General features: G+C 41.0%; 1 protein-coding gene across 1 annotated transcript; it reads right to left on the minus strand.

Annotated features, from left to right (window-relative positions):
• Positions 1-54: 54 nt before the first annotated feature.
• LOC112220395 (growth hormone receptor-like) lies at positions 55-25,861 on the minus strand. Its single transcript, XM_042302364.1, has 9 exons — positions 25,577-25,861; positions 15,272-15,364; positions 7,702-7,843; positions 7,307-7,473; positions 6,435-6,613; positions 2,358-2,502; positions 2,148-2,238; positions 1,960-2,029; positions 55-1,797 (listed from the first exon to the last, which is right to left on the minus strand). The coding sequence occupies exons 2-9, from the start codon at positions 15,351-15,353 to the stop codon at positions 892-894; spliced, it is 1,782 nt and encodes a 593-aa protein (XP_042158298.1). The 5' UTR covers positions 15,354-15,364; positions 25,577-25,861; the 3' UTR covers positions 55-891.

Below are 25,861 nucleotides of genomic sequence, written 5' to 3' on the forward strand. Positions count from 1 at the left end.
ATGGAAACAATTTAAAAGCATTAGTACTATATCAAATGAATGGACTCAGTACAGTTTAAATGTGAAAGATGTTTATGAATAACATTATAGCTGTACAATAAAGAACCATTAGCATTTAGAGATCTCCAGAAGGATAATCGGACATTTGACAGTTCCCTTTTTGTAAGTGGTAGCGTACAACATAGTAAGCAGAATTCTTTATTCTTGTTTTAATAATCACACATTTTGTATATATGCAAAATAACAGCAAACATCCAGTAAGCACAATGTCCTACTATTTTAGACTTGTTGAAAAGCCACAGTCAATCAGCAGAACACAGATAGATTCCCACTTGGTCACCAAATACTTCAATTTTGACACAATATTGAGATCTGTAAATACTTTTCATAGTTGTAAAGACCAATTATTGGGATTATTGTAAACAACATTATCAACAACAACACTAAGGTAAGTATTTTTCCTTGTGATGGCATTTAAAGTCACATGTAGGCGATGTTCTTCAAAATATATATTTTTATTTCACATTCATAATATGTGAAGAGGTTCATATGGCCAGTTCCTGTGAGAGACCATAATTCCTTCTTGTCCTTTCCCTATTTCCTTTGTTCACTCAGTTTTTGTTTAAGTTTTTGCAGACAGGTGTGGCACCTTGAAGAACAGACCCCTCTCCTGTACTCACCATACATCTTACCAAACCTCAAAATGTCTACAGCTGTCATGTTGGGAGAAGGAACGGGAAGAGGGGGGGCAGGCAGGGAACCCTCTCCTTTTTGTAGGTATGACATTTGGGACCCTACTCTTTTGATGTTTAGTCACTCAGGCACTGAATTCTCATGCCCCCTCTGATCTGTGTCCAATCACAAATGACTGGCATAGTCCCTACACCTCTGTTATGGTGTAATGTTGCCCAGTAGGTCAGGGGTCAGGTACCCCTCTGGTGTAGGTGTGAGCAGGGGAAGCTTGGTTAGAACTGGCTGGGGTGCAGGTGTGGGTCCAGGCTTCAGAAGGAGGCTGTTCTGCCTGTCTACTCCCTCCACCATGGTGTAGGCAGAGACAGGGGGCAGTGGAGAGACAGGAGAGGCAGGTGGAATGGGGGGCATTTCAGCCTCAAAGTACAGGCTCTGGTACTCTCCGAAGGGCTGTCCCTGCACAAGACTACTGTCCTCTGTTGGAGCAGGCTGGCTGGCTCTCCCAGTGGGGAGTCTGGCACTCATCTTCCCAGCATCTAACTCTGAGGTGTACCCTCCCACATCAGCATTCACCACCAGCAGCTGAAACGCTTTCCTCTTCTTCTCTTTCTCATTTTCCTTCTCATCCTTCTCTGAATTCTCCTCCACATTCCTCTGCTCCTCATTTGTCAGCAGCACTTCACCAGTTGGTCTCACCTCATTCACCTGGGTGTAGAGGTCTTCCCTGCCAGGTGCGGCCCAGGGAGAATCCTCAGTGGTGGGGGTCTGGACTGGGGAGCTGGCCTTAGTGCTGGCCAGGCAAGAGGGCTCCAGGGCGCGGCTGGTGTTGGGGAGGAGGGAGTGGAAGGGGGCCTCTGGGTCATGCAGATCAGGGTCACAGCAGCTGGCCCGGCCCGAGTCATCATCCCTGAAGCCAATGGTGATAGGGGGACAGTCTGAGGAGGCACAGTGGTCCATCAAGCACTGGGTGTCCAGCACAGTCAGCCTGTCGTTGGGCTCCTCCATGTCCAGCTCTATGAACTCCACCCAGGGGTCATCGCTGTACAGGTCTGGCCTCAAGTCAGGGATGCCGCCCAGGATGGAGGTCAGCTCAGCCAACTTACCTTTCTATGGTAAACAACAGATAATACCTTAGAGTTACTTTAAGGGGCAACATACAGATATTACAACCTTGCTGGTAATTCATATTGCCTCCCCATAAAACTCTAGTGGCAATGGTTTTAATGGTACAAGTAAAGAATTCATGGTATTTTTCATTTAAGTTAATACCTTAAAAAGCTCTGGGTCTATGCCTTTGATTTTGGGACCAGGAATTGGAGGCAGGAGAATCACCATCAACCTTGAAGAAAGATAGCGGAAGCGTTATTAAAAGACATGTAGCATTAGACTTTACATTTTTTATGAAGGGGTTTGGTATTTTGAGACAAAGTGAAAGGTAAAACGTAAATGTTTCTTACTTCTGTTGCTGGGAATAGATCACCAGCATTAGGATGACTGCCAAACCCAAAGCAGCAAAGACAAGCAGGACAGTAACTGGAAGTCTCGACTCTGAGCACATAGAAAGCAATATATAGAAAGCAATTAATACGATTCAAAACAGAGACATCATACATATTACAACAGCAAACATTTTATATGACAGTATTTAAAAAACAATACATCAGTACCTTTAGTAGGGATGTGTATGAATATGGAGTCGCTGAATTCCCCAAAGTTACGGGATGCTAGCGTCTTGCACCTCACCCTGACCTCATTATCTGTGTTGGAGCGCAGCCCGTATAGCGATCGCTGCATTCCCTTTTCAAGGTCCACCTAGGGTTGCAGTCAAAACAGAGAGGTTTCATACCAGTTAGTTAGTAAATATCACCCACACGATAGGAGGAAACATAACTTACACCTGCAGGTTTAATGATTTGGTTTAAGGGACACACTACTTAGAGTTTAACTGAGGATAAGTCACCTTGAGAAATATATAATGTCATATAAAGACATGAATCAACTTAAAAGCAATAGAGCCTTGGTATGTCACCTTGGTAGATTACCCCAAAGATTCATGTTCCCTTGCATGGAAGGAGTTAACATGAAAGAGGGAGAATGAGAGGGCAAACTGCCCTTGGAAAGCGGCAGTTTGTTCTAAATTACAATGTGGGAGGAGGCATAAGTCTTGATTATTAGGTCATTTTATTATTCACTGAAATTATCTTAAAATAATGCAGAAAATCTATTCATTTATTATTTATTTTATTTTAACAACTACACCACACCAGTCATCAAACAGACTCCCATTCAGAGCGACACACAAAAGCATCCAGGGTCAACGCCTTGCTCAGGGGCACGTCAACAGATCTTACTTCTTATTATAATTATGTTTTATTTTTACTTATTTTTTATACTTGTTATACTTTATCTTTGACCATCATTCTATCTTCCACCCAGCAACTCCACTCCCACTTGTCTCCAATTCCACAACCGAACCCTCAGCTTCCTTCAGCCCATCCCATCTTTCTCTGCTGGCCACCCTCTTCGGATTTCTACACAACATATATCCTTCAACTATGCTGTGATGTTTAATGTAAGATTTCAATCTATCTAATCGAATAGACTCCACAGATTGCGAGTTAAAGATAAATACTTTTACTAAGAGTATAATTATATTAATAATTGACTCTCCAGATCTCCTAACATTACTATTTCTAGGGTCAATTTTAGATCAATGTTATGCATTTTCAGCCATTCCTGAACCTGAGACCAGAAACAGGCTACCTGAGGGCAATACCAAAATAAATGGTCTATTGATTCTGAATCCTCACAACAAAATCTGCAGAGCTTCGATGATTTTATGCCCCAAATATTCAACATTTTGTTGGTGGCAAGAATTCTATAGAATCATTTTAGCTGAAAAGCATGAAGTCTTGAATCTTGCGTTGTTTTATATATCAACTCATACCATGGTACCATGGAATCATTACATCACAAATCTCTTCCCAACTATTTTGCAATCTGTTTGTCACAGTTGTCAACATACTAGTCCTCAAATTAAACTGGTATACTTTCCTATTTATGCTATTTTTATTCCTCCGCCAGTTTTGATCCTTTATATTTGGCAGACAGACCAGTTCCCTACCTCCTCCTGCTGCCACCTGCCATCTCCATTTTTGGGGTAATGCTGTAATTGGTTGTACTCTTGGATTGAGCAGACCTTCCTGTACAATTCTGATAACTCCATGAAAGACATAACTCTACCATTCCAATTTACAATATCATTTAAGAACAAAATACCCTTTTCAAACATCTTTCCCATGAATACAGGTATTTTATCAACCAGCACATTTGAGTTCAGCCATAATATTTGTTGTAATATTTGTTCTATCTTTTCAGGGGGGTGAAATTGAAATTGTAACCAGCTCTGCAATGCTCATTTGAAAAAGAGAGATATTGAAAATAATTGAAAATGCGACATGGCAATCTGCACAAAGGCAAAAAGGCCATTTTTAAACAATGGATGAGCTTTTCTTAGTAATCTACTTGAGAACCATTTAGGGTTCAAGTAAAACTTTTGAATGGAGTGAAGCTTTTAGGGAGAGGTTTATTTTATATTTAATCATTTCAACCCACCAAATTCATATTCATTATATAGATAGGCACTCTTTATTTTGTCTGGTTTAGCATCCCAGATAAACCAAAATATTTTTTGCTCATATGATTTGAAAAAACGAATCATCAGGAGTAGGCAGCGCCATAAATAAGTAAGTGAGTAAACTGAGATATGACTAAGGAGTTAATCAGGGCCATTTTTCCATAAATAGACAGGTACTGTATATTAGTCCATATGTATAAGTGAACATGTAATTGAGTACGTGTGTGTTCATATCCACTTTATAGTGTTCAGATATTTTTTACCGTTCCCATACTTTCTTTTTTTCGTAACTTGAAGTCGCTGTAGAATTTGGTACAGCCATGGAGTTATGGAGCTGTCTCGGAATAGCTGTCCATCTATAAAGAGTTTGTCCACAATGAGAAAGGCACGGTTACCCCTCTCTCTCTGTTTCCTCTGTACAGGATACAGTCTCTTGCGACGTTCGTTTATCTCACATGGAAATTGGTCATTGAGACCGAGTTTGGTCTCTTTAAGCTCCCTTCCCCTGCTTTTGATCAGCAATTCTGCGATGATTGGCCAGGGACCCTTGGTCTTGTCTCTTTGAGCTCCAAGTCTGTGTACACGGTGGAAAGCCACCTGGTTTACAGTCTCTAGAGGAAATGTCAAGGCGGATTGCATGAATTCTCTGGTCGCACCCTCTGAATTTTGGTTGCGTCCTCAGGAATCCCAGAAAATATGACATTTTCACGCATTCTACGACTTTGTATGTCTAGCAGCGACTCCTTCAACACCCTGTTTTCCCTGAGTAGACAATCCATTTTAGAATCGTGGATTTTCACCTTGGCTTTGAGTGCCTTGTTCTCTCCTTGGAGCGTGAGAATTTCCCTCTGGCTAAACTCCAAACTCCCCCTCAGCCCTAATACCTCCTCACACAACTTTTCCAGTGTTGCATGTATTCCAGCCAGAACACTAGCCTCTACTTCAACGGCAAGTCAATTGTCCGTGTCTGTAGATTAATCTGTTTTTCTTTTTTTTTGTCGGGTTAGTGTTCTTTTGTGAGGTGGTCGGATCGTTCCATGACGGAGTATGTTGTTCCTCCATAGCGTAAAGCTATTGGTACTCGTCGATTACCCTCAGGATCTCCTTAGTATCCAGGTTGGCTCATTACTGCAACTAGTTGTTTTTCAAAAGTTTTTCAAAATGTGTCTTTCCCACGACGATGGCCGGTGCCTGTAGTACAGCCACCTAGCACTGTTGTTTGGTTAGAGGTGTTTCCTAGCTGTTAAAAGCTAAACGCATCGCGGAATCCACGCAAAAACAAATACAGTAAACCTGAGTCAGGTCAAAATTATCTGGGCTGCATAGTCTCAGTAGGTACTGTCAAATCAAATCAAATCAAATCAAATCAAATCAAATACTGTATTTCCAGAGAAAGGTTTATGTGAACACTGGAACACTGCTGTCACAATTGTCGTAATGATTAGAGCAAGGTGCAGCGTGAATAGACTTCCACATATTTTTAATGAACTGAAACTCACTGAACCAACCAAGCAACCAACCAACCAACCAACCAACCAACCAAGCAACCAACCAAGCAACCAACCAACCAACCAAATGAACCGTGAAGCTACTAGTGTGCACACAGGCACCTAACTGTAGACAAGATCCCACACCAGAAAGTGGGAAAAAGGGCTGCCTAAATATGATCCCCAATCAGACAACGATAAACAGCTGTCTCTGATTGGGAACCATATCGGGCCAACATAGACATACAAAACCCCTAACATACAAAACCCATAGACATACAAAAACCCTAGACATACAAAAACCCTAGACATACAAAAACCTAGAGTACCCACCCTAGTCACACCCTGACCTAACCAAAATATATAGAAAACAGAGTTATCTAAGGTCAGGGCATGACAACTGCATTTAATCTTTATTGCCAATGTAAAGATTCTGAAATGACCCAATGATCTGCAATAGTGTGAACGAAATAGTCAAACAGAGTCCTCATGGAATGGGTATAGGTGGTGCCAGGAGATTTCCTGGTCTAATCACGGAGTCAAGAAGAACTCCTAACCCAGCCCTATGCATAAAGGCCAGGGCTAGGAGTTTTCCCCTGTTTTAGGGTGTGTAGACTCACCGTCCTCCACAGTGTTGAGTTGACCTCGCGATACTGCACCTCGTACTGCAGCGTCATCCAGCCCATCGACACGTCTGCAGAGTGTGGCGGTTCCCAGCTCAACATGATATCAAAGTGGCTCCCGGTTAGACCCACATTCAGCAGGGTCCAGTTCAGCGCTATAGGAGGGTCTGGTTCCACTGGAACACATTTAAAACCACATTAGGTTCACCACTTGAAATGCAGAATGGCACATCAAAAATGTAGCATATTCTAGTATAGAAAACATTAGGAACACCTGATCTTTCCATGACAAAGACTGACCAGGTGAATCCAGGTGAAAGCTAGGAGCCCTTATTGATGTCACTTGTTAAATCCACTTCAATCAGTGTAGATGAAGGGCAGGAGACAGGTTAAAGAAGGAATTTTTCAGCCTTGAGACAATTTAGACATGGATTGTGTATGTGTGCCATTCCGAGGGTTAATGGGAAAGACAAAATATTTATGGTAGGTGGCAGGCACACCGGTTTGAGTGTGTCAAGAGCTGCAATGCTGCTGAGTTTTCACGCTCAACAGCTTCCCGTGTGTATCAAGAACGGTCCACCACCCAAAGGACATCCAGCCAACTTGACACAACTGTGGGAAGCATTGGAGTCAACATGGGCCAGCATCCCTGTGGAACGCTTTTTTTTGGGGGGGGGTGTTCCTAATGTTCGGTGTATAAAATTCAGTATTTCCACATTTAATTTTCCAATGATAAAAAAGTTATTAGGGTTTAAAATATGGGAGATGTGTGGAGGCAGACAGAGGACACACAGGTGAGTGTAGGGTAGTTATAGGTAGCTATGAATGGAGGAATAACTGTGGTTTAGGAATACAGGGGCCAGGCTAACCGATGTCTTCCACAGTGAAGATGACCTCGTCATAGAGAATGTCCTGATCGCCAGAGCGGAGCTGGACACTGTAGGTCATCCAGACCTTCGTGTAGCTTTCATTGAAGAAGCACTCGTTTGCCCTGTCAGCGTAGCGAGGACATTCACCCCACTCTTTGGGAGATATGCTGCAGGCAAGGGGAGACAACATAGAGGTTTTAATCATGTGCTGATGACAGGAAAGACTGACATCATGCACCTGACATAATTTAGATAAGAGGGAGAGACTCCCATACAGTTAAGAACTACAAATTATTTCAGAAGAAAAACTATTTAGCTCTCAAATATTTAATTTATTTAATTACAGCCCCAGAATGTTTATCTCTCCCTTAATTAGGGAAGATTTTTTCTCTCACTTCCTATCATTAATGTAGTAGAATATCCGCAGGTCTCTGGGTTCTGTGAGGTTCTGGAAAACTCCGACATTCCATCTGCAGCGGAATGTGTTCATGTCATGGGAGACACAGCCAGTGATCTGGGGGCGGATCTGGAAGAGGGCTGAGAGGGAGGCAGAGAAGGGAGGGAGAGAGAGAAGGATTGTTACGTTCTGACCTTAGTTCCTTTGTTTTGTCTTTGTTTTAGTATGGTCAGCGCATGAGTTAGGGTGGGCAGTCTATGTTCTTTTTTCTATGATTTGGGATTTCTGTGTTTGGCCTGGTATGGTTCTCAATCAGAGGCAGCTGTCAATCGTTGTCCCTGATTGAGAACCATACTTAGGTAGCCTGTTTTCACCCTTGAGTTGTGGGTGATTATTTTCTGTTTTCGTATTCTGTACCAGACAGAAATGTTTCGGTCTGAAATTTCTTACTCCTAGTCAGAGGAGGACGAAGACCACCATGCCAGAATCACCCACCACAACAGGACCAAGCAGCGTGGTACCCAGGAGCAGCGGGTTCAAGACTCCTGGACCTGGGATGAGATCTTGGATGGCAAGGGACCCTGGGTACAGCCGGGAGAATATCGCCGCACCAAGGCAGAGCTGGAGGCAGCGAAAGCCGAGAGGCGGCATTATGAGGAGCTAGCACGGCAGCGCGGCTGGGACGAGAGGCAGCCCCAAAAATGTATTGGGGGGGGACACGGGGAGTGTGGCTAAGTCAGGTAGGAGACCTGCGCCAACTCCCCGTGCTTACCGTGGAGAGAGGTGGACTGGGCAGGCACCGTGTTATGCCGTGAGGCGCACGGTGCGCAGGCATAGCCCGGTGCGTTACATAGCAGCGCCTCGTATCGGCTAGAGTGGGCATCAAGCCAGGTGCCATGAAGCCGGCTCAACGTATCTGGTCTTCAGTGCGTCTCCGCGGGCCAGGGTACATGGCACCAGCCCTACGCATGGTGTCCCCGGTTCACCAGCAAAGCCCAGTGCGGTCGATTCCACCTCGCCGCACTGGCCTGGCTACGGGGAGCATCCAGGCAGGTAGCGTTGTGCAGGCTCGGTGCTCGAGTAGGGTTGTGTAGGCTCCAGTGTGCCTCCACGGTCCGGTCTATCCGGTGCCTCCTCCACACACCAGGCCTCCGGTGGCAGCCCCCCGCACCAGGCTGTCTCTCCGTCTCCTCCCTACAGGTGCTCCCGTCTGTCCTGAGCTGCCAGAGACTCCCGTCTGTCCTGAGCTGCCAGAGTCACCCGTCTGTCCTGAGCTGCCAGAGTCTGTCCTGAGCTGCCAGAGTCGCCCGCCAGTCAGGAGCTGCCAGAGCCGCCTGCCAGTCAGGAGCTGCCAGAGCTGCCGGTCAGTCAGGAGCTGCCAGAGACGCCGGTCAATCAGGAGCTGCCAGAGCTGTCCGTTACTCTGGTGCTGCCGGAATCGCCCTTCACTCCGGAGCTGCCGGAGTCTCCCGCCTGTCCAGTGCTGCCGGAATCTCCCATCCATTCGGGACCCGTTGCTAGGGTCCCCAGTCCGAGATCGGCGGCGAGGATCGCCGCTCTAAAGAGGCCACGGAGGCGAGTTAAGATGCGGACAAGGACTATGGTGGAGTGGGGTCCACGTCCCGCGCCAGAGCCGCCACCGCGGACAGACGCCCACCCAGACCCTCCCCTATAGGTTCAGGTTTTTGCGGCCGGAGTCCGCACCTTTGGGGGGGGGGGATACTGTCATGTTCTGACCTTAGTTCCTTTGTTTTGTCTTTGTTTAGGTATGGTCAGGGCCTGAGTTGGGGTGGGCAGTCTATGTTCTTTTTTCTATGATTTGGGATTTCTGTGTTTGGCCTGGTATGGTTCTCAATCAGAGGCAGCTGTCAATCGTTGTCCCTGATTGAGAACCATACTTAGGTAGCCTGTTTTCACCCTTGAGTTGTCGGTGATTATTTTCTGTTTTCGTATTCTGTACCAGACAGAACTGTTTCAGTTTCATTTCGTTCTCTTGTTCGTTTTGTATTTTAGTGTTCTGAGTTCTATTAAAGAATATGAACACTTACCACGCTGCGCATTGGTCCTCACCTTCTTCCAGCCACGACAAGCGTGAGAGGAGGTGAGCACACACATTCTATATAGACTTTCAAAAAAGTCAAAAGTCAAACTTAACCATGAACACACACCCAGTCTAGTCGACCTATCTATGCCTGTTGCTGAGACCATTTACAGGGCTGAGTTGCTCTTCAAGTGTAAGACAAACTGAGCGTAACATAACTCATCCTCGTAACATAACGCCGCATGGCGGACAGCTATGTTTTCCTGGAAGTATCCGCATACCTCTAAATCTGTCAGCCAGACTTTACCGCCCACAGGAATATCGGGGAAAACCCTGCCGTCATCTGTCCTCAGAACTGCACTTACATTGTACACTGCATCTGCCGTCATCTGTTCTCAGAACTGCACGTACATAGTACACTGCATCTGCCGTCATGTTCTCAGAACTGCACTTACATAGTACACTGCATGAAAACTACACTCATAGTAAGTGTTCAGAGATCTGCTGTATCTGCAGGAAAATGACAGCTGGCAATAAAATAGTGCAATTGGAAGTATTTTCTATTACTACTACACCTGAAACGCTGTAATATGATGCATCTTATTACCTTCTGCTCCTAGGGGTCAATTAAGGAAACTATAAATAAGCTGTAGGAAAGATAAATTATCATTCCTATCATGTTTATGACAGCAATATGACATACAGTGGGGCAAAAAAGTATTTAGTCAGCCACCAATTGTGCAAGTTCTCCCACTTAAAAAGATGAGAGAGGCCTGTAATTTTCATCATAGGTACACTTCAACTATTACAGACAAAATGAGAGAAAACAATCCAGAAAATCACATTGTAGGATTTTTAATGAATTTATTTGCAAATTATGGTGGAAAATAAGTATTTGGTCACCTACAAACAAGCAAGATTTCTGGCTCTCACAGACCTGTAACTTCTTCTTTAAGAGGCTCCTCTGTCCTCCACTTGTTACCTGTATTAATGGCACCCGTTTGAACTTGTTATCAGTATAAAAGACACCTGTCCACAACCTCAAACAGTCACACTCCAAACTCCACTATGGCCAAGACCAAAGAGCTGTCAAAGGACACCAGAAACAAAATTGTAGACCTGCACCAGGCTGGGAAGACTGAATCTGCAATAGGTAAGCAGCTTGGTTTGAGGAAATCAACTGTGGGAGCAATTATTAGGGAATGGAAGACATACAAGACCACTGATAATCTCCCTCGACCTGGGGCTCCACGCAAGATCTCACCCCGTGGGGTCAAAATGATCACAAGAACGGTGAGCAAAAATCCCAGAACCACACGGGGGGACCTAGTGAATGACCTGCAGAGAGCTGGGACCAAAGTAACAAAGCCTACCATCAACAAGGGCATTGAAGATGAAACTTGGCTGGGTCTTTCAGCATGACAATGATCCCAAACACACTGCCCGGGCAACAAAGGAGTGGTTTCGTAAGAAGCATTTCAAGGTCCTGGAGTGGCCTAGCCAGTCTCCAGATCTCAACCCCATAGAAAATCTTTGGAGGGAGTTAAAAGTCCGTGTTGCCCAGCAACAGCCCCAAAACATCACTGCTCTAGAGGAGATCTGCATGGAGGAATGGGCCAAAATACCAGCAACAGTGTGTGAAAACCTTGTGAAGACTTACAGGAAACGTTTGACCTCATCGTCATTGCCAACAAAGGGTACATAACAAAGTATTGGGATAAACTTTTGTTATTTACCAAATACTTATTTTCCACCATAATTTGCAAATAAATTCATTAAAAATCCTACAATGTGATTTTCTGGATTTTTTTTCTAATTTTGTCTGTCATAATTGAAGTGTACCTATGATGAAAATTACAGGCCTCTCTCATCTTTTTAAGTGGGAGAACTTGCACAATTTTTTTTGCCCCACTGTATCAGGCGAGCGCTGTCCTGGTCTGTCTGTACTATAGTACATGATTATATGAATGTGTTCCCAGAGAGAGGGGAGCTTTCGGTAAACACTCCTATTTGTTCATAGCCTTGAAGAGGCACTTAGGTCCTTTAGTAATTAGTACCATCTCCCATAATGTGCCACATCAACACCGCTGAGAGGGACATCACAATAGCAGGTAGAATGGCTCTGGCGCCTAGGGAGAATTCACAGCTGTGTGGCTCTTCTGAGGAGAGATGCATACCACTGGCTTGGTTAGCAGCTCATCAGGGTGGCCAAAGGTTAAAAATAACTTGTTTACCAGATCCTTTTCTACCAGGAACTTCCTCGGAATGAAAAGGAAAAATCAATCCAACACTTGGCAATGCTCAAGTGTTTCATACTTGCTCAATTTCCCGTGACTGGTGAGGATTCAGCACAGGTGGCGTGTGTGTGTGTGTGCTGTGCACAAATTGTGACTCTACATCCAGACTCCCCATTTTGACTTAATACTTTCAAAATATAAATATGGACATGTATGTGAGTACTTGTGAATGTTCTTGAATGTCCACGTGAGTAAGTGCAGTCTGCCAAGTTGAGGTCATTTTTTTTCACACCATGTGCACAGCAGATATCACTGGCTCCAACAGGACGTTGAATCTCAAATTTCAAACAGACATTTCCAAGAAAACAAGGGTAAAATATAATTTTGGGCTCCAGTTATTCTAGTGTTCCAGACGCTGGAAGGTGAACTCTTTTACAAAATGTCCCCCACTTCTGATACAAAATGTCCTCTACTATCTCGTAAATTAGCCTACTCATCTCTCACATTAGGACTGAAAATTCAAAACATTCATTATGACTTTAATGAAAGGGAAATAGAGGGTTGTTTGATTGGCTGCTGTGTACTAGGAGGAATGGAGGGAGGAAATGGGTGTTTTAATCAAGGGGTTTCTAAATGCATAAAGTAATTCTCTGTAGAGTACACATGATGATGAGCGCTAGCACTGGATGATTTATAGCAGGGGTGTCACTCGTTCCATGAAGGGCCTAGAGCAGAAACGGGCCCGCGGGCCGTTTCTGGCCCGCTGGGCACTTCAATCCAGCCCGCAAGAGATTATTACTATATATTTTTCTCCCCAATTTTGCAGTATCCAATTGGTAGTTACAGTCTTGTCCCATCGCTACAACTCCCGTACGTATTCGGGAGAGGCGAAGGTCTAGAGCCCTGCATCCCCCGAAACACGACCCAGCCAAACCGCACTGCTTCTTGACACAATGCCTGCTTAACCCGGAAGCCAGCCACACCAATGTTTCGGAGGAAACACCATACACCTCGCGACTGTGTAAACGCTCGGCTCGCCACAAGAGTCGCTAGAGTGTGATGGGACAAGGAAATCTCAGCCTGCCAAACTCTCTCCTAACCCGGATGACGCTAGGCCAATTGTGCGCCAAATCATGGGTCTCCCAGTCACGGCAAGCTGTGACACAGCCTGGGATCGAACCCGGGTCTGTAGTGACGCCTCAAACACTGCGATGCGGTGCCTTAGACAGCTGCGCAACTCGGGAGGTCCCCGCAAATTGATTTTAACAAACAATTGGTCCCCCCAAAAATGCGGCCCTCCGTTGAATTACATTTCATAATCCTGATGTAGCCCTCGACCAAAAGGTTTGCCCACCCGTGGCCTAGAGTCTGCTGGTTTTTCCTTTCAATTAAGACCTAGACAACCAGGTGAGGGGAGTTGCTTACTAATTAGTAACCTTAATTCATCAACCAAGTACAAGGGAGGAGCAAGAACCCGCAGACTCTCGGCACTCCATGGAATGAGTTTGACACGTGCTTTATAGAATCTAATTCACTATTTTCTCTCTCCTATGTGCATCACTGACGTATGCCAGATACACATACACAATTATACAGATGAAAGGAATGGTGCTATTGCCTTACCAACCTCTCGATGTTGTTTCTTCTCATTTGGAGTGATGTTTGTGGAACGTGTGTATTAAAACACCCTGCGCATTAAAACACCCATTTCCTCCCTCCATCTCTCCTATTACACAGCAGCCGAACAAACACAACCCTCTCCTTCCCTTTGATTAAAGTCAGGATGAATGTTTTGACTTTTCAGTCCTACTGTGAGAGAGTAATTCACAAGATGGTGTTTAAAAATAAATATGTACCTAACATAAATGTACATCGAGTCTTTACCTATTCTGTTTGTTCCAGAAATCAAAAGCAATTACATGTGCAAAGTAACATTTTTCCCATTTATGGTAGAGAAATGCTTATGTGAAGGACAGCTGGTGTTATATAATATTGTAGCTACTTAAGTAGACACTTTAAAGCAATAGCTGCAACCAAGGTTGTCCCCTTCAATTGAACATCTTTAAAGCTCTGTGAGGAAAAAACTTGGTTTACTCTAGTATGGGAAGTATTGAAAATGTGTATTTTCTGTCTGTGTGCGTGAGCTGGCAGTGTCCTCTCCTCCTGCACTGTTCTATGTCCATCTGTTTCACTCAGACAGTAACCTTTTTGGCTGGGTACTGCTGATTCTCAGAAAATAAAATCGAGTACATTTTTTTGCTGGGAGCTCAAACCCTTTCACCCATTCTGACAGTATGAAGTACCACTTACTGGAAACAGAGTGACTCTGTCAAAGCACCACTGCCAAAGCTTATTAAAATCTGAGACAAAAGAGACTTACGGTAGAGTGAAAGCTTCTATTCGTCAGCGCTAAAGAGTTATATAAGGTATATAATGTTGCATAACATGAAGAAACACTTAGGAGAAGTGTGACTTCATCATAAAGGCCTGAACCACCTAGGAATAGAACGTCCTGCACTCAAACTTTGTACATTACAACGCTGCATCTGTTGAGAGGGGGAGTCTGAATAACTAAACCGTTTCCCACAGTGCACCACTCACTGCTCCCACTGCCCCCTCCAGAATTCATGGAAATCCTGTTCCTGGGAAGAACTCGATATGTGCCCATGCATGCATGCTTATTTAGAGCACGTGTTCTAAGAGGTTGTAGTAGTCTGTATAATAAACTACACAGTGCCATTGCATTATCATAAAGCATATTACAGAGTTTTCACAAATAACCATTATATTTATTTATTTATTTTTAATGTAACATTTAAACCAGAGTGTGTAATGAGATCATTCATATTGTATATCAGTAATCTATTCCTCTAAGAGTTCACTTAAATGTGTGCCACACAGTTAAAGTGTGATGATACCTCCTGGTGTGTAACCATAGTGTGATGATACCCCCATGGTGTGTACCCATAACCTGTACCCATAGTGTGATGATACCCCCTGGTGTGTACCCATAACATGTACTCATAGTGTGATGATACCCCCTGGTGTGTACCCATAACGTGTACCCATAGTGTGATGATACCCGCTGGCATGTACCCATAACGTGTACCCATAGTGTCATACAGTATATCATCCTGCACTATATAGTGTACATACTATACTGTCCTTAGCAGGAATTCTACATACAAAGGAAGTACTTGACTTATAGGAATATGTTAGGTCAGTATTGATAGTCCTGTGAAAGGAAAGCCCTTCTAGTTTGGTCTTGTTCATCATTGATCAAAAGGTACCTTGTTTAGAGGTGGGCGGCTCCTGCGATAAAACTGGAAGGATGAGGACGAGGCAGATGAAGAGAATGTGGGAGATTGCCATGATGTTTGACCCTAGAAAAACATGACAGGAGAGTTATTGAGTTATATGAGTTATTTCACTGTGTCATTTCCACTGAACCATAACCCTAAAACGGACCAGATAAAGGTATCTGTACTGCCATACCCTTATATAAGTCCAGTCTGGAAATTAGGGAGAGATGTTTAATTATAGAATAATGTTTCACTTTTTCAATGCTAGTTAAGGATATTTTAGTTTTCAAATTGAATTTATTAACTACAAAAAGGGTAATAAAAAGAGATGAATCAGACATCAAATTATATATACAGTACCAGTCAAAAGTTTGGACACACCTACTTAGGGCTTTTCTTCATTTTTACGATGTTTTAAATAGTAGAATAAGAGTGAAGACATCAAAACTATGATATAACACATATGGAATCATGTAGTAACCAAAAAAGTGTTAAACGAATCAAAATATATTTGAGATTTTTCAAAGTAGCCACCCTTTGCCTTGAAGACAGATTTGCACATTCTTGGCATTCTCTCAACCAGCTTCATGAGGTAGTCACTTGGAATGCATTTCAATTAACAGGTGTACCTTGTTAAAAGTTATTTTGTGGAATTTCTTTCCTTCTTAATGCGTTTGAGCCAATCAGTTGTGTTGTGACAAGGTAGGGGTGGTATACAGAAGATAGACCTATTTGGTAAAAGACAAAGTCCATATTATGGCAAGAACAGCTCAAATAAGCAAAGATAAATGACAGTCCCTCATTACTTTAAGACATGAAGGTCAGTCAATCTGTAAAATGTCAAGAACTTTAAAGTCTTTCAAGTGCAGCTGCAAAAACCATCAAGTGCTATGATGAAACTGGCTCTCATGGGGACCGCCACAGGAAAGGAAGAACCAGAGTTACCTCAGCAGCATAAATTCATTAGAGTTAACTGCACCTCAGATTATAGCCCAAATAAAAGCTTAACAGAGCTCTAGTAATAGACACATCTCAACATCAACTGTTCAGAGGAGACTGATACCACTACTAATGGACACCAATAAGAAAAAGAGACTTGCTTGGGACAAGAAACACCAGCAATGGGGGAAATCTGTCCTTTGGTCTGTGGAGTCCAAATTTTGGTTTCAACTGCCGTGTCTTTACGAGACAAAGAGTGGTGAACGGATGATCTCTGCATGTGTGCTTCCCACCATGAAGCATGGAGGAGGAGGTGTGATGGTTCTTTGCTGGTGACACTGTCTGTGATTTATTTAGAATTCAAGGAACACTTATCCAGCATGGCTACCACAGCATTCTGCAGCGATACGCCATCCCATCTGGTTTGCGCTTAGGGGACTATCATTTGTTTTTCAACAGGACAATGACCCAAAACACACCTCCAGGCTGTGTAAGGGCTATTTGATCAAGAAGGAGACCAACAAGTTCTCAGCATACGTGGGAACTCCTTCAAGACTGTTGTAAAAACATTTCTCATGAAGCTGGTTGAGAGAATGCCAAGAGTGTGCAAAGCCGTCATCAAGGCAAAGGTTGGCTACTTTGAATAAAAAATATGTTTTTGATTTGTTGGACTCTTTTTTTGGTTATTACATGATTCCATAGAAAATAGTAAAAATTAAGAAAAACCCTTGAGTAGATGTGTCCAAACCTTTGACTGGTACTGTATGTATATATATTTGTGGCATGTATGTAAAATGTGTGTAGAATGTACATGTAAAAACAAAAGAAAAAGCTGTAAAAACAAAGCTTATTTTTAATATAGTATATTCTACCTACTTATTTTTAAAGCACATCTCCTGAAGAAGATATCAACTTTTGTGTATTTCTGTGCCACCAAATGTTTGCATATACTGGTAAAGTTACCAGGCTGCATGATATGGGCAAAAAATCTAATTGCGATTTGGCTATCATGAAATGTGATTTAATTAATTTCCATATTTCCAGGTATCAAAAGTGAAAGTGAAATGGACATTCCTGGGGCCAAGCCTCCTGCCACCCAGGACATATACTGTATAATAGGCGGTGTCAGAGGAAAGCCCATAAAATTGTCAGAGACTCCAGTCACCCAAGTCATAGACTGTTTTTTCTGCTACTACACGGCAAGCTGTACCGGAGCGCCAAGTCTAGGACCAAAAGGCTCCTTAACAGCTTCTTCCCCCAAGCCATAAGACTGCTGAACAATTCATCAAATGGCCACCAGACTATTACATTGACCCCCCCTCTACCCCCTCCATTTGCTTTGTACACTGCTGCTGCTCGCTGTTTATTATCTATGCATAGTCATTTCACCCCTACCTACATGTACAAATGACCTCAACTAGCCTGTACCCTCGCACACTGACTCGGTACCAGTACCCCTTGTACATAGCCTTGTTATTGTTATGTTATTGTGTTACTTTTTATAAAAATATTTTACAAAATTCATAACTCTTCTTGAACTGCACTGTTGGTTAAAACCTCTTTGGGATAGGGGGCAGTATTTTCACTTTTGGATAAATAGAGTGCCCAATTTCATCTTCCTGCTACTCATGCCAGGAACATAAGATATGCATATTATTAGTAGATTTGGATAGAAAACACTCTGAAGTTTCTAAAACTGTTTGAGTCATGTCTGTGAGTATAACAGAACTTATGTAGCAGGCAAATCCCAGAGGACTAACCATTCAGAATTATTTATTTTTGAGGTCACTGTCTGTTCAATGGGTTCTCATGGAGAAACAATATTTCTTAGGCACTTGTTTGCAGTTGCTACCACTTCCACTGGATGTCACCAGTCTTGGGAATTTGGTTGAGGTTATTCCTTATTCCTCATTCCTGTGCAATGAAGAAGTACGGCCATCTTGGAAAAGGGTAACGCTGTTGAGTTGGGCAAGACTTGAAAAGTAGCGTTCATTTCCTCTTGTCCTCTATTGAAAACAGAGAGACCCATCTTCAATTTGATCGATTATTAACGTTTAAAAATACCTAAAGTTGTATTACAAAAGTATTTTGAAATGTTTTGGCAAAGTTTACAGGTAATATTTGAGATATTTTGTAGTGACTTTGCGCAAATTGGAAGCTGTTTCTTTCTGGATCAAACGCGCCAAATAAATGGACATTTTGGATATATATGGACGGAATTAATCAAACAAAAGGACCATTTGTGATGTTTATGGGACATATTGGAGTGCCAACAAAAGAAGCTCGTCAAAGGTATATATATTATATTTTATTTCTGCGTTTTGTGTAGCACATGCAGGGTTAAAATATTATTTATTTCTTTGTTTACTGCTGTGCTATCATCAGATAATAGCTTCTTATGCTTTCGTGAAAAGCCTTTTTGAAATCTGATTCAGAACGAGTGTAGCTTTAATTTGCTATCTTGCATGTGTGATTTAATAAAAGTTTTAATTTTATATTATTTTATTTGAATCGGGCGCTCTGCGTTTTCCCTGGCAATTGGCCAAGTGGGACATTTGCATCCCCCTATCCCATAGAGGTTAAGGGCTTGTAAGTAAGCATTTCACAGTAAGGTCTACACTTGTTGTATTCGGTGAAAAATCAAATTTGGTTTGACTTCTTAAGTCTGTGGCAGACTTAACTCCTAAAGAACACAAAAAACATTAAGTACTGGGAGGGGGAATGGGATGTGCTGGAGCTGGGCATTGGTGGGAAGTTAATGATTCATTTGTTGTTCTTAACGCTTCAGATGGTTAACTGATTCAAAATTATATTTTTTGCTCTTGATGAAGTAACATTTGCTCATTTGCTCATTACCGTAATGTGGTCCATAACATGGTAGATGACCGAAATGCATCATCAATGATAAAATATTCCTAGAATAATATGACAGAAAACTAAATATTTGAGCTTTGCATAAAATGTGCTGTTTATATTTATGTACCTTTTTATATTAATAATAGTTTAAAACATATATGGGTCAAAGACAAAAGGTTTTCAAAGTAGAAAAAAAATAAAACAGCAATTACAATTCCCTAAAAAGCTTTCTTATGTTCATTGGAGTGTTACCTATGCCCTTACATTAGTTATATTCAAGAATAAAGCCAATAATTCATTTTTATTGTGATTTGTATGAATGTGCCCTAGTAAAATGTAATTCAGTATAACACTAAGTGTTTTTTTATGTCATTGTATGCCCATTTATCATAATCACAAGGTTATATATTCATGCTTAGACTGGCAGAAATGTAACTACCCAGAAAAAATGACATTATTTTATTTTGAATAAGCACACATTTGATGTGTCACAGGTACAACTCATAATTTGTTGAAGATTTTTTACAAAAACTTTCCGCCTTACACTGAAAAAAATGCTAAAATATTTGAAAATATCTTTCACTTCTTCCTTTGAGATTTGTTTTTGTCTCTGTCTCTGTACCCTGAATGACACGTATCGCGAAGGCCCACAAATATTGATTAAATGTGATTCCTTCAGCAATAACAATAATGAGTTTCCTTCAGTTGATACTGGAGTTAAGTTCATCACAACATTCATTTATTTGATTTTTTTCACGGCGCTTCCTCTGATTCAATCTCCACTTTTCTCTCTTTTTTTCAGCATCAGATTTCGTCATTGTATGGATCGGTGGATGATCAGGATTGACATCCTTCTTTCATCTATGATAGCTAAAAAACGAAAATGTAATCATTATGACACTGGCACAGAATAGGATTCACATCCATTAAATGTTATTAGTAGTCTATTAATAATAGGCTATACAATGAAAACACTTAATCAAAGTTTAAAAGTTAAATCAACTCCATCTCCTTTTCTCTCCCAAACATGTTTTGTTACTATTTTTATTTCTAATGTTAATAATAATCCCTTTACTATAATTTGAGCCTGCGGCAACACTTTACGTTGCATTAAGTTGCATTATTACACGATTATTACATTATAGTTAATGTTGTAATTATACATTGTTACACTGTAACGGGTAAATGTCTATTTAATGCAGGTACACAAATGCAATTTCAAGATACCTACACAAAATAGCTACATAAAATGCCCATCAAACTACTTCAAATCAAACTGGTACATGCTCAGTGCCCCAAATGTGAAGCAGCTATTAACTAATATAATTCATAATCCAGTTTTTATCCATAATTGTGTGTGCGTGTGTAATATTATATTAATTAATATAATCCATCAGTTATACCTTAAATGCAATGAAATTAAACATTAACTACAGTGCAAAAGTGCAACTTAACATGAAGTATTATCCACCTAGCTTTATATCCTATTACATCCTATTCTGTTGCTGACAGTAGCATGAGACCATGAAAACAATACCTTGCTTTTTTTCTGGCTAGTCTTTCCACCCTAGTAACTGGATCTGCATTAATATTTTGTCTGTGCTGTGCAGCCCTCTTCTTATTAGACAACGGCATATACAGTATAAAGATAATGCCTTGAAATACCTTAAAATGCCATAAAATTATTTAAAATTATAATATTCCGTATTCATACAAGTAAATATGAATTGCATGACTAAATGTTGTAACTAGTGAAAACATGGGATAACAAAGATACTGTCATTCAGCATAATGAGTGACATTGTGGTATACCATGAAACTTTTGTTGTGCTGAAGGACAACAGCATGATACTGAAGGACGGATTTCATACATAAACATATTTAACAGGCAGTTCCTTGGCCACCTATATAAAGTAATGACCTTTACCTATAAAGATTATCCTTACTTTTCATATTTAATATATAGCATTTTATAAAATAACATTAAAAGTATATTTTCCGTGTTGTACTGAAGGACATGCGTTTTTGTCACAAATGTTACTAGACGGTGAAAAGGTGAAATCATCAAATATTTCTGAGATTTACTCACCTCATCACATTGCTAGAGGGTCTTCAATGGGTCTTCTTTGTGATGTCACACACTGTCACATGATTACCATCATGTGATATGCTTTAAAATGGCTTTTTACCTTTGTTATACTGAATGTAATTGATGAAGCACAAAAGTCCAGACAAAAGTTATTCAAGTTTTTAAATATTTTTTAGGTACAATATATCACCCCTTATTCTATATATTGTTGCAAGCACTAACACAATTATGCCATGGGTGTTCATTTATATTTTTAAGATGAATTTCTACATTTAAAATCCCTTTTTTCATTCGAATTTTAACCCGGACAGTGACACTGAAGGATATTTTTTACACTTTAGAGATCAATAACTCCCTTAATTTAATAGTTTGCTAAACAAATATTTCTGGGTCAAAAGAAGGCTGAGTGAGTGTTGAGTGATTTAATATTATATTTATAAATATTTATCGTTTTATGTTAAATGAATGGCCTTCGGACACCACGACCCATATAATAAACAAAATCCAGGTTATGAACATTACAGTAAGGATAACTTATTTTTTTACCCCCTTTTTTCATAGTATCCAATTGGTAGTAGTTACTGTCTTGTCTCATCGCTGCAACTCCCATACGGACTCGGAAGAGGTGAAGGTCGAGAGCCATGCGTCCTCCGAAACACAACCCAACCTGGATCCCAGCCGCACCAATGTGTCTGAGGAAACACCGTACACCTGGCGACCTGGTCAGACAAGGATATCCCTGCCTGCCAAGCCCTCACAAACCCGGATGACACAATAATTCAAACAAAATAATTTTTTTTAATTATAAAAATGATGTCTACTTTGTTCATTATTCCTGGTTTTCCTGGGGGGTATTGAATTTGACTGTTCGGCCACATTTTGAAACCTGACAAAGTCAACAGTCCACTGTTGAACATGACATTTGTTCTGCAGTCAACAACTCTGGGCTGAGTTGTGTCCAGCGTTTATGAAATCAATCCCTCCTACATCCTGGCCCCATTCCAGTTATTTTCCCCTCTCTATGAAAAATATAGGCAGGTCGTTCCACCAATTCAGTGCTTTTGAAAAATGTAACTTGGTAAAAAAAACAAATGTTTGATTTCACCCAATTATAGCATTCTGTCATAAAGAGCACATGTTCAACTTCATAAAAAACACACTGCCATCTCAAGAGGTTAGATAGAAAAAATGACTATAGTAAGTAACTATTAGGCACCAAATAAAGTAACATGGTTGACCGTAACAGGGTTGATGATTTCATTTTAAATCAACAATGAATCTCCTTGTGACAAGGAGAATGGAAGCTTGTTGTGTGCAATAGGGAGGGGTAATTTAATGAAAGCTTCACACAAAAAACAGTTAAAACATTTCTAGCCATTTCTTTTGCAAGTCTTTCTTCATATTAAAGATGTATTTAATTATCCATGTGCTTTATATTAAAGGGCACTTAATTTAATATAACATGCTTATAAAATGCAATATTGATGCACAAATCTGTGGTGGGGCAAGCCAGCAGAAAATACGGAGTGTTGTGCCATGATTGGCTCAGTGTTCTGTCACTCATGGGGACACTACATCACTGCCAAGTCTAGGGGTAGAGATCGAAAATTCAAGTTTCTTGGGTACTGCCATAGAGTTGTATTAGCCACAGATAAAACAACGTCAAATCACATTATATATACAGTAGCATTGATTGGATTGATCATGTCAACATTGTACTTTTAAAATATTAGCTAGCAGTCATCATCATGAATCAAGTCAACAATCTACTGGCAAATCGTTTTTAATCCTTGACATATGAAGAGAAATACTGAAGAGAAATTATAGATAAAACGTATCGGTGCTCATCAGTCATTGGACATAAACATTACACAGTCAGTTGGAAATCACAAATTCAACAATGTGGTTTGGAAGGAATCAGAGGCTAACTGCGAGCATTGCAAAGCAATCATTAGCCTGCTATTCAGTGGAGTGGCTGTGGGGTCCCAAATCTAAGATTAAGGATATCTTTTCCTAGTTTAACCTCTCTTGGGTAGGGGGCAATATTTTTACGTCCGGATGAAAAGCGTGCCCAAAGTAAACGGCCTGTTACTCAGGCCCAGAAGCTAGGATATGCATACAATTGATAGATTTGGATAGAAGACACTCCAAAGTTTCTAAAACTGTTCAAATGATGTATGTGAGTATAACAGAACTGATTATGGCAGGCAAAAATCCGAGGACAAACCATCTCCCCCCCAAAAATAATTTCAGCCTACCACTATTTTCAATGGCTGTCACTGTTATTATAATGTGAAGATCTCCCAGATTGCAATTCCTAGGGCTTCCACTAGATGTCAACAGTCTTTAGAAAGAGTTTCAGAATGTTTTTTGGAAAAATGAGCCAGAAATTGTAGTTTTTCTAGGTGGCTCCCATTTTGGGTGTAGTGTTTCCAAGCGTGTGAATGAGAGCGCGTTCTTTGGTATTTTTCTCCGGTAAAGACAATAACGATTGTCCGTCTTAAATTGTATAGTTTATTTCACGTATAAGGGTACCTAAGGTTTAATTATATTTTTTTTTTGACTTGTTTGGAAAAGTTTATTAGTAATGTTTTGGATTCATTTTGTATGCATTTTGATGGAGGGAAACTGGGTGGATTATTGACTGAAGCGTGCCAGCTAAACTGAGTTTTTAGAGCCTTTTTGTAATCTGACACAGCGGCTGGATTAACAAGTTAAGCTTTATTTTGATGTATTACAATTGTGATTTTATGAAAGTAAAATATTTATAATTCTGCAGTTTGAATTTCGCACTCTTCATTTTCACCGGATGTTGGCCAGGTGAGACGGTAAAGAAGTTAAAATGATAAACATTCAACATTGGACATACTGTCAATGAAGCATGATTTGTGCTCTGAACTTGGAACTGCAAAATCTGCCTTTAGTTAGTTCAAGACAGCTGGGAACTCGGGAAAAACAAGCTACAACTGGGAAAATACATTTTGAACTTTCACCAACTCTGAATTGTAAATTCGGAACTTGGGCCTCTTTCTAGAGTTTTGACCTGAAGATCACTGACGCCATCATGATTCAATGTTTTTTCTTCTTCAAGTTCAAAGTTGTCTTGAAAGCACCCTAAATCCAGAGAGTGCCAGACTTTGATGACAGGTTTGATGACAAAATTTGCCCACGAAGGACCGCCACACGCCACCTTCCTGTTCAAGTGAGCACAGCACAACAAGGTGAGTCCAAAAATGTCTTGATGCTGCTGCATAAATGATGAAATATGCCAGGGAGATATGTATACTGTAGCTAAGAAAGTAATACTAAGTGTATGTTGTGTAGTAAGCTGTTAGTAGCGCATGTGCCTCACCCTAATAATTTGGTCTATTTTCATCTCTTAATTTCACCTACTGTTCTGACCTGGTGGTGCACATGTAGCCTATAACCTGTTTTTGAGAAATGTAATCATTGAATATTGTAAGAGCTTTCATTGTCTGCTTCATATGCCCCATTTATTTATCCTACGGTTCTGACTTGGTGTACAGGGAGAACAGTGTAAGAACGGCCCATGGTCTGAATTCTGTAGCTGTACATTTCAAAAGTGCTGAACAAATAGTTATATTGACTACATCCGCCCTAGCTCGCTCATTAATATCTTCATCGAAATTACGGATTGCCTCTTATCCGCTCATTGTCCCTGTATGCCATAGTTTGTACATCTCAATTGTCAGTAGAAACCACATTTGTTTAAGCAAGTCAGCCACTAAGAGGCTGAATTAACTGTTTCACTGCCAGACAAGGCTCCGCTGATAGCCAGGTGAAGCAGTGTTAAGGTATTGGGACTGCTGTTGGGACTGCTGTTGGGACTCCGTTTGTCACCGTTATAGTGAAATTAATGTATTGGTTAGTGTTGTGTAGTGGCTTTGCTGGCATGCACCCCAGGTTTTTGTTGTTGTTGTTGACTCACCAAGATTTACATGCTAAAATCGCCACTGAGCTACACTAAAGGAAATGGTCAAATCTGTTCAAAGGGGGAGAAGACCTTTCAGTAGAAAAGTAATTATTTCAATCCAAAGTGTGTATTTGATTACCAGTGTTTAAATGTATACGTATTCGTAATGACATTTTAGTATGTTCATTAATACATACACATTTGAGGAAGCATTATCATTTAGACAGATTGTTGAAGAAGATATCAACAAACATCATATTCTTAATTTTATGAGCACAGTCATGTGTTTTAGACTTTAAAATATACAAAGTGACTTTAAAGCTTTAAAATATTTCCATTTTAACCTCCCCATACACACACAATTTAACCGAAAGTGGGCATATGCAGTAGACTAGATTGAATAAACTTCTTTGAACAACAAAGTACTGCATACTACTACCTAACCCTGGTTTTAATATCTATGCAAACTACTCACCGTATCAGCAAGTTGTATATCGCTGTTGTTTTCTTCAAAGGCGAAACGCTCGTCTCGGCTGAAGACGGGAATACTTGCATTTGGTAGACCACAACCAAAAACGTTCATGGCTTAAAAAAAACACACAATTTAAACGTGGCCATATTCGACATATGTAATGTTGAGAACAGGTTGCAACTTGTAGCAAGACACATAGCTTTTTCTGTCTTGCACAGAGATTCTAAAAATCTCTGGCAGGCAGCTGCTTTTTTTAGTGTGGACTGCGGAGGATGGTGGGGGATGTCT

This window comes from Oncorhynchus tshawytscha, linkage group LG20 (assembly GCF_018296145.1).
Source record: "Oncorhynchus tshawytscha isolate Ot180627B linkage group LG20, Otsh_v2.0, whole genome shotgun sequence".
Classification (NCBI taxonomy): domain Eukaryota; kingdom Metazoa; phylum Chordata; class Actinopteri; order Salmoniformes; family Salmonidae; genus Oncorhynchus; species Oncorhynchus tshawytscha.

Excerpts from the sequence above, each read along its gene's own strand:
- LOC112220395 (XM_042302364.1), bottom strand. The coding sequence starts at position 15,353 with ATGGCAATCTCCCACATTCTCTTCATCTGCCTCGTCCTCATCCTTCCA. Across the intron at positions 2,239-2,357 it reads CATACACATCCCTACTAAAG|AGTCGAGACTTCCAGTTACT; the intron begins GTACTGATGTAT and ends CTATGTGCTCAG. Across the intron at positions 1,798-1,959 it reads TAGACCCAGAGCTTTTTAAG|AAAGGTAAGTTGGCTGAGCT; the intron begins GTATTAACTTAA and ends TGTTTACCATAG.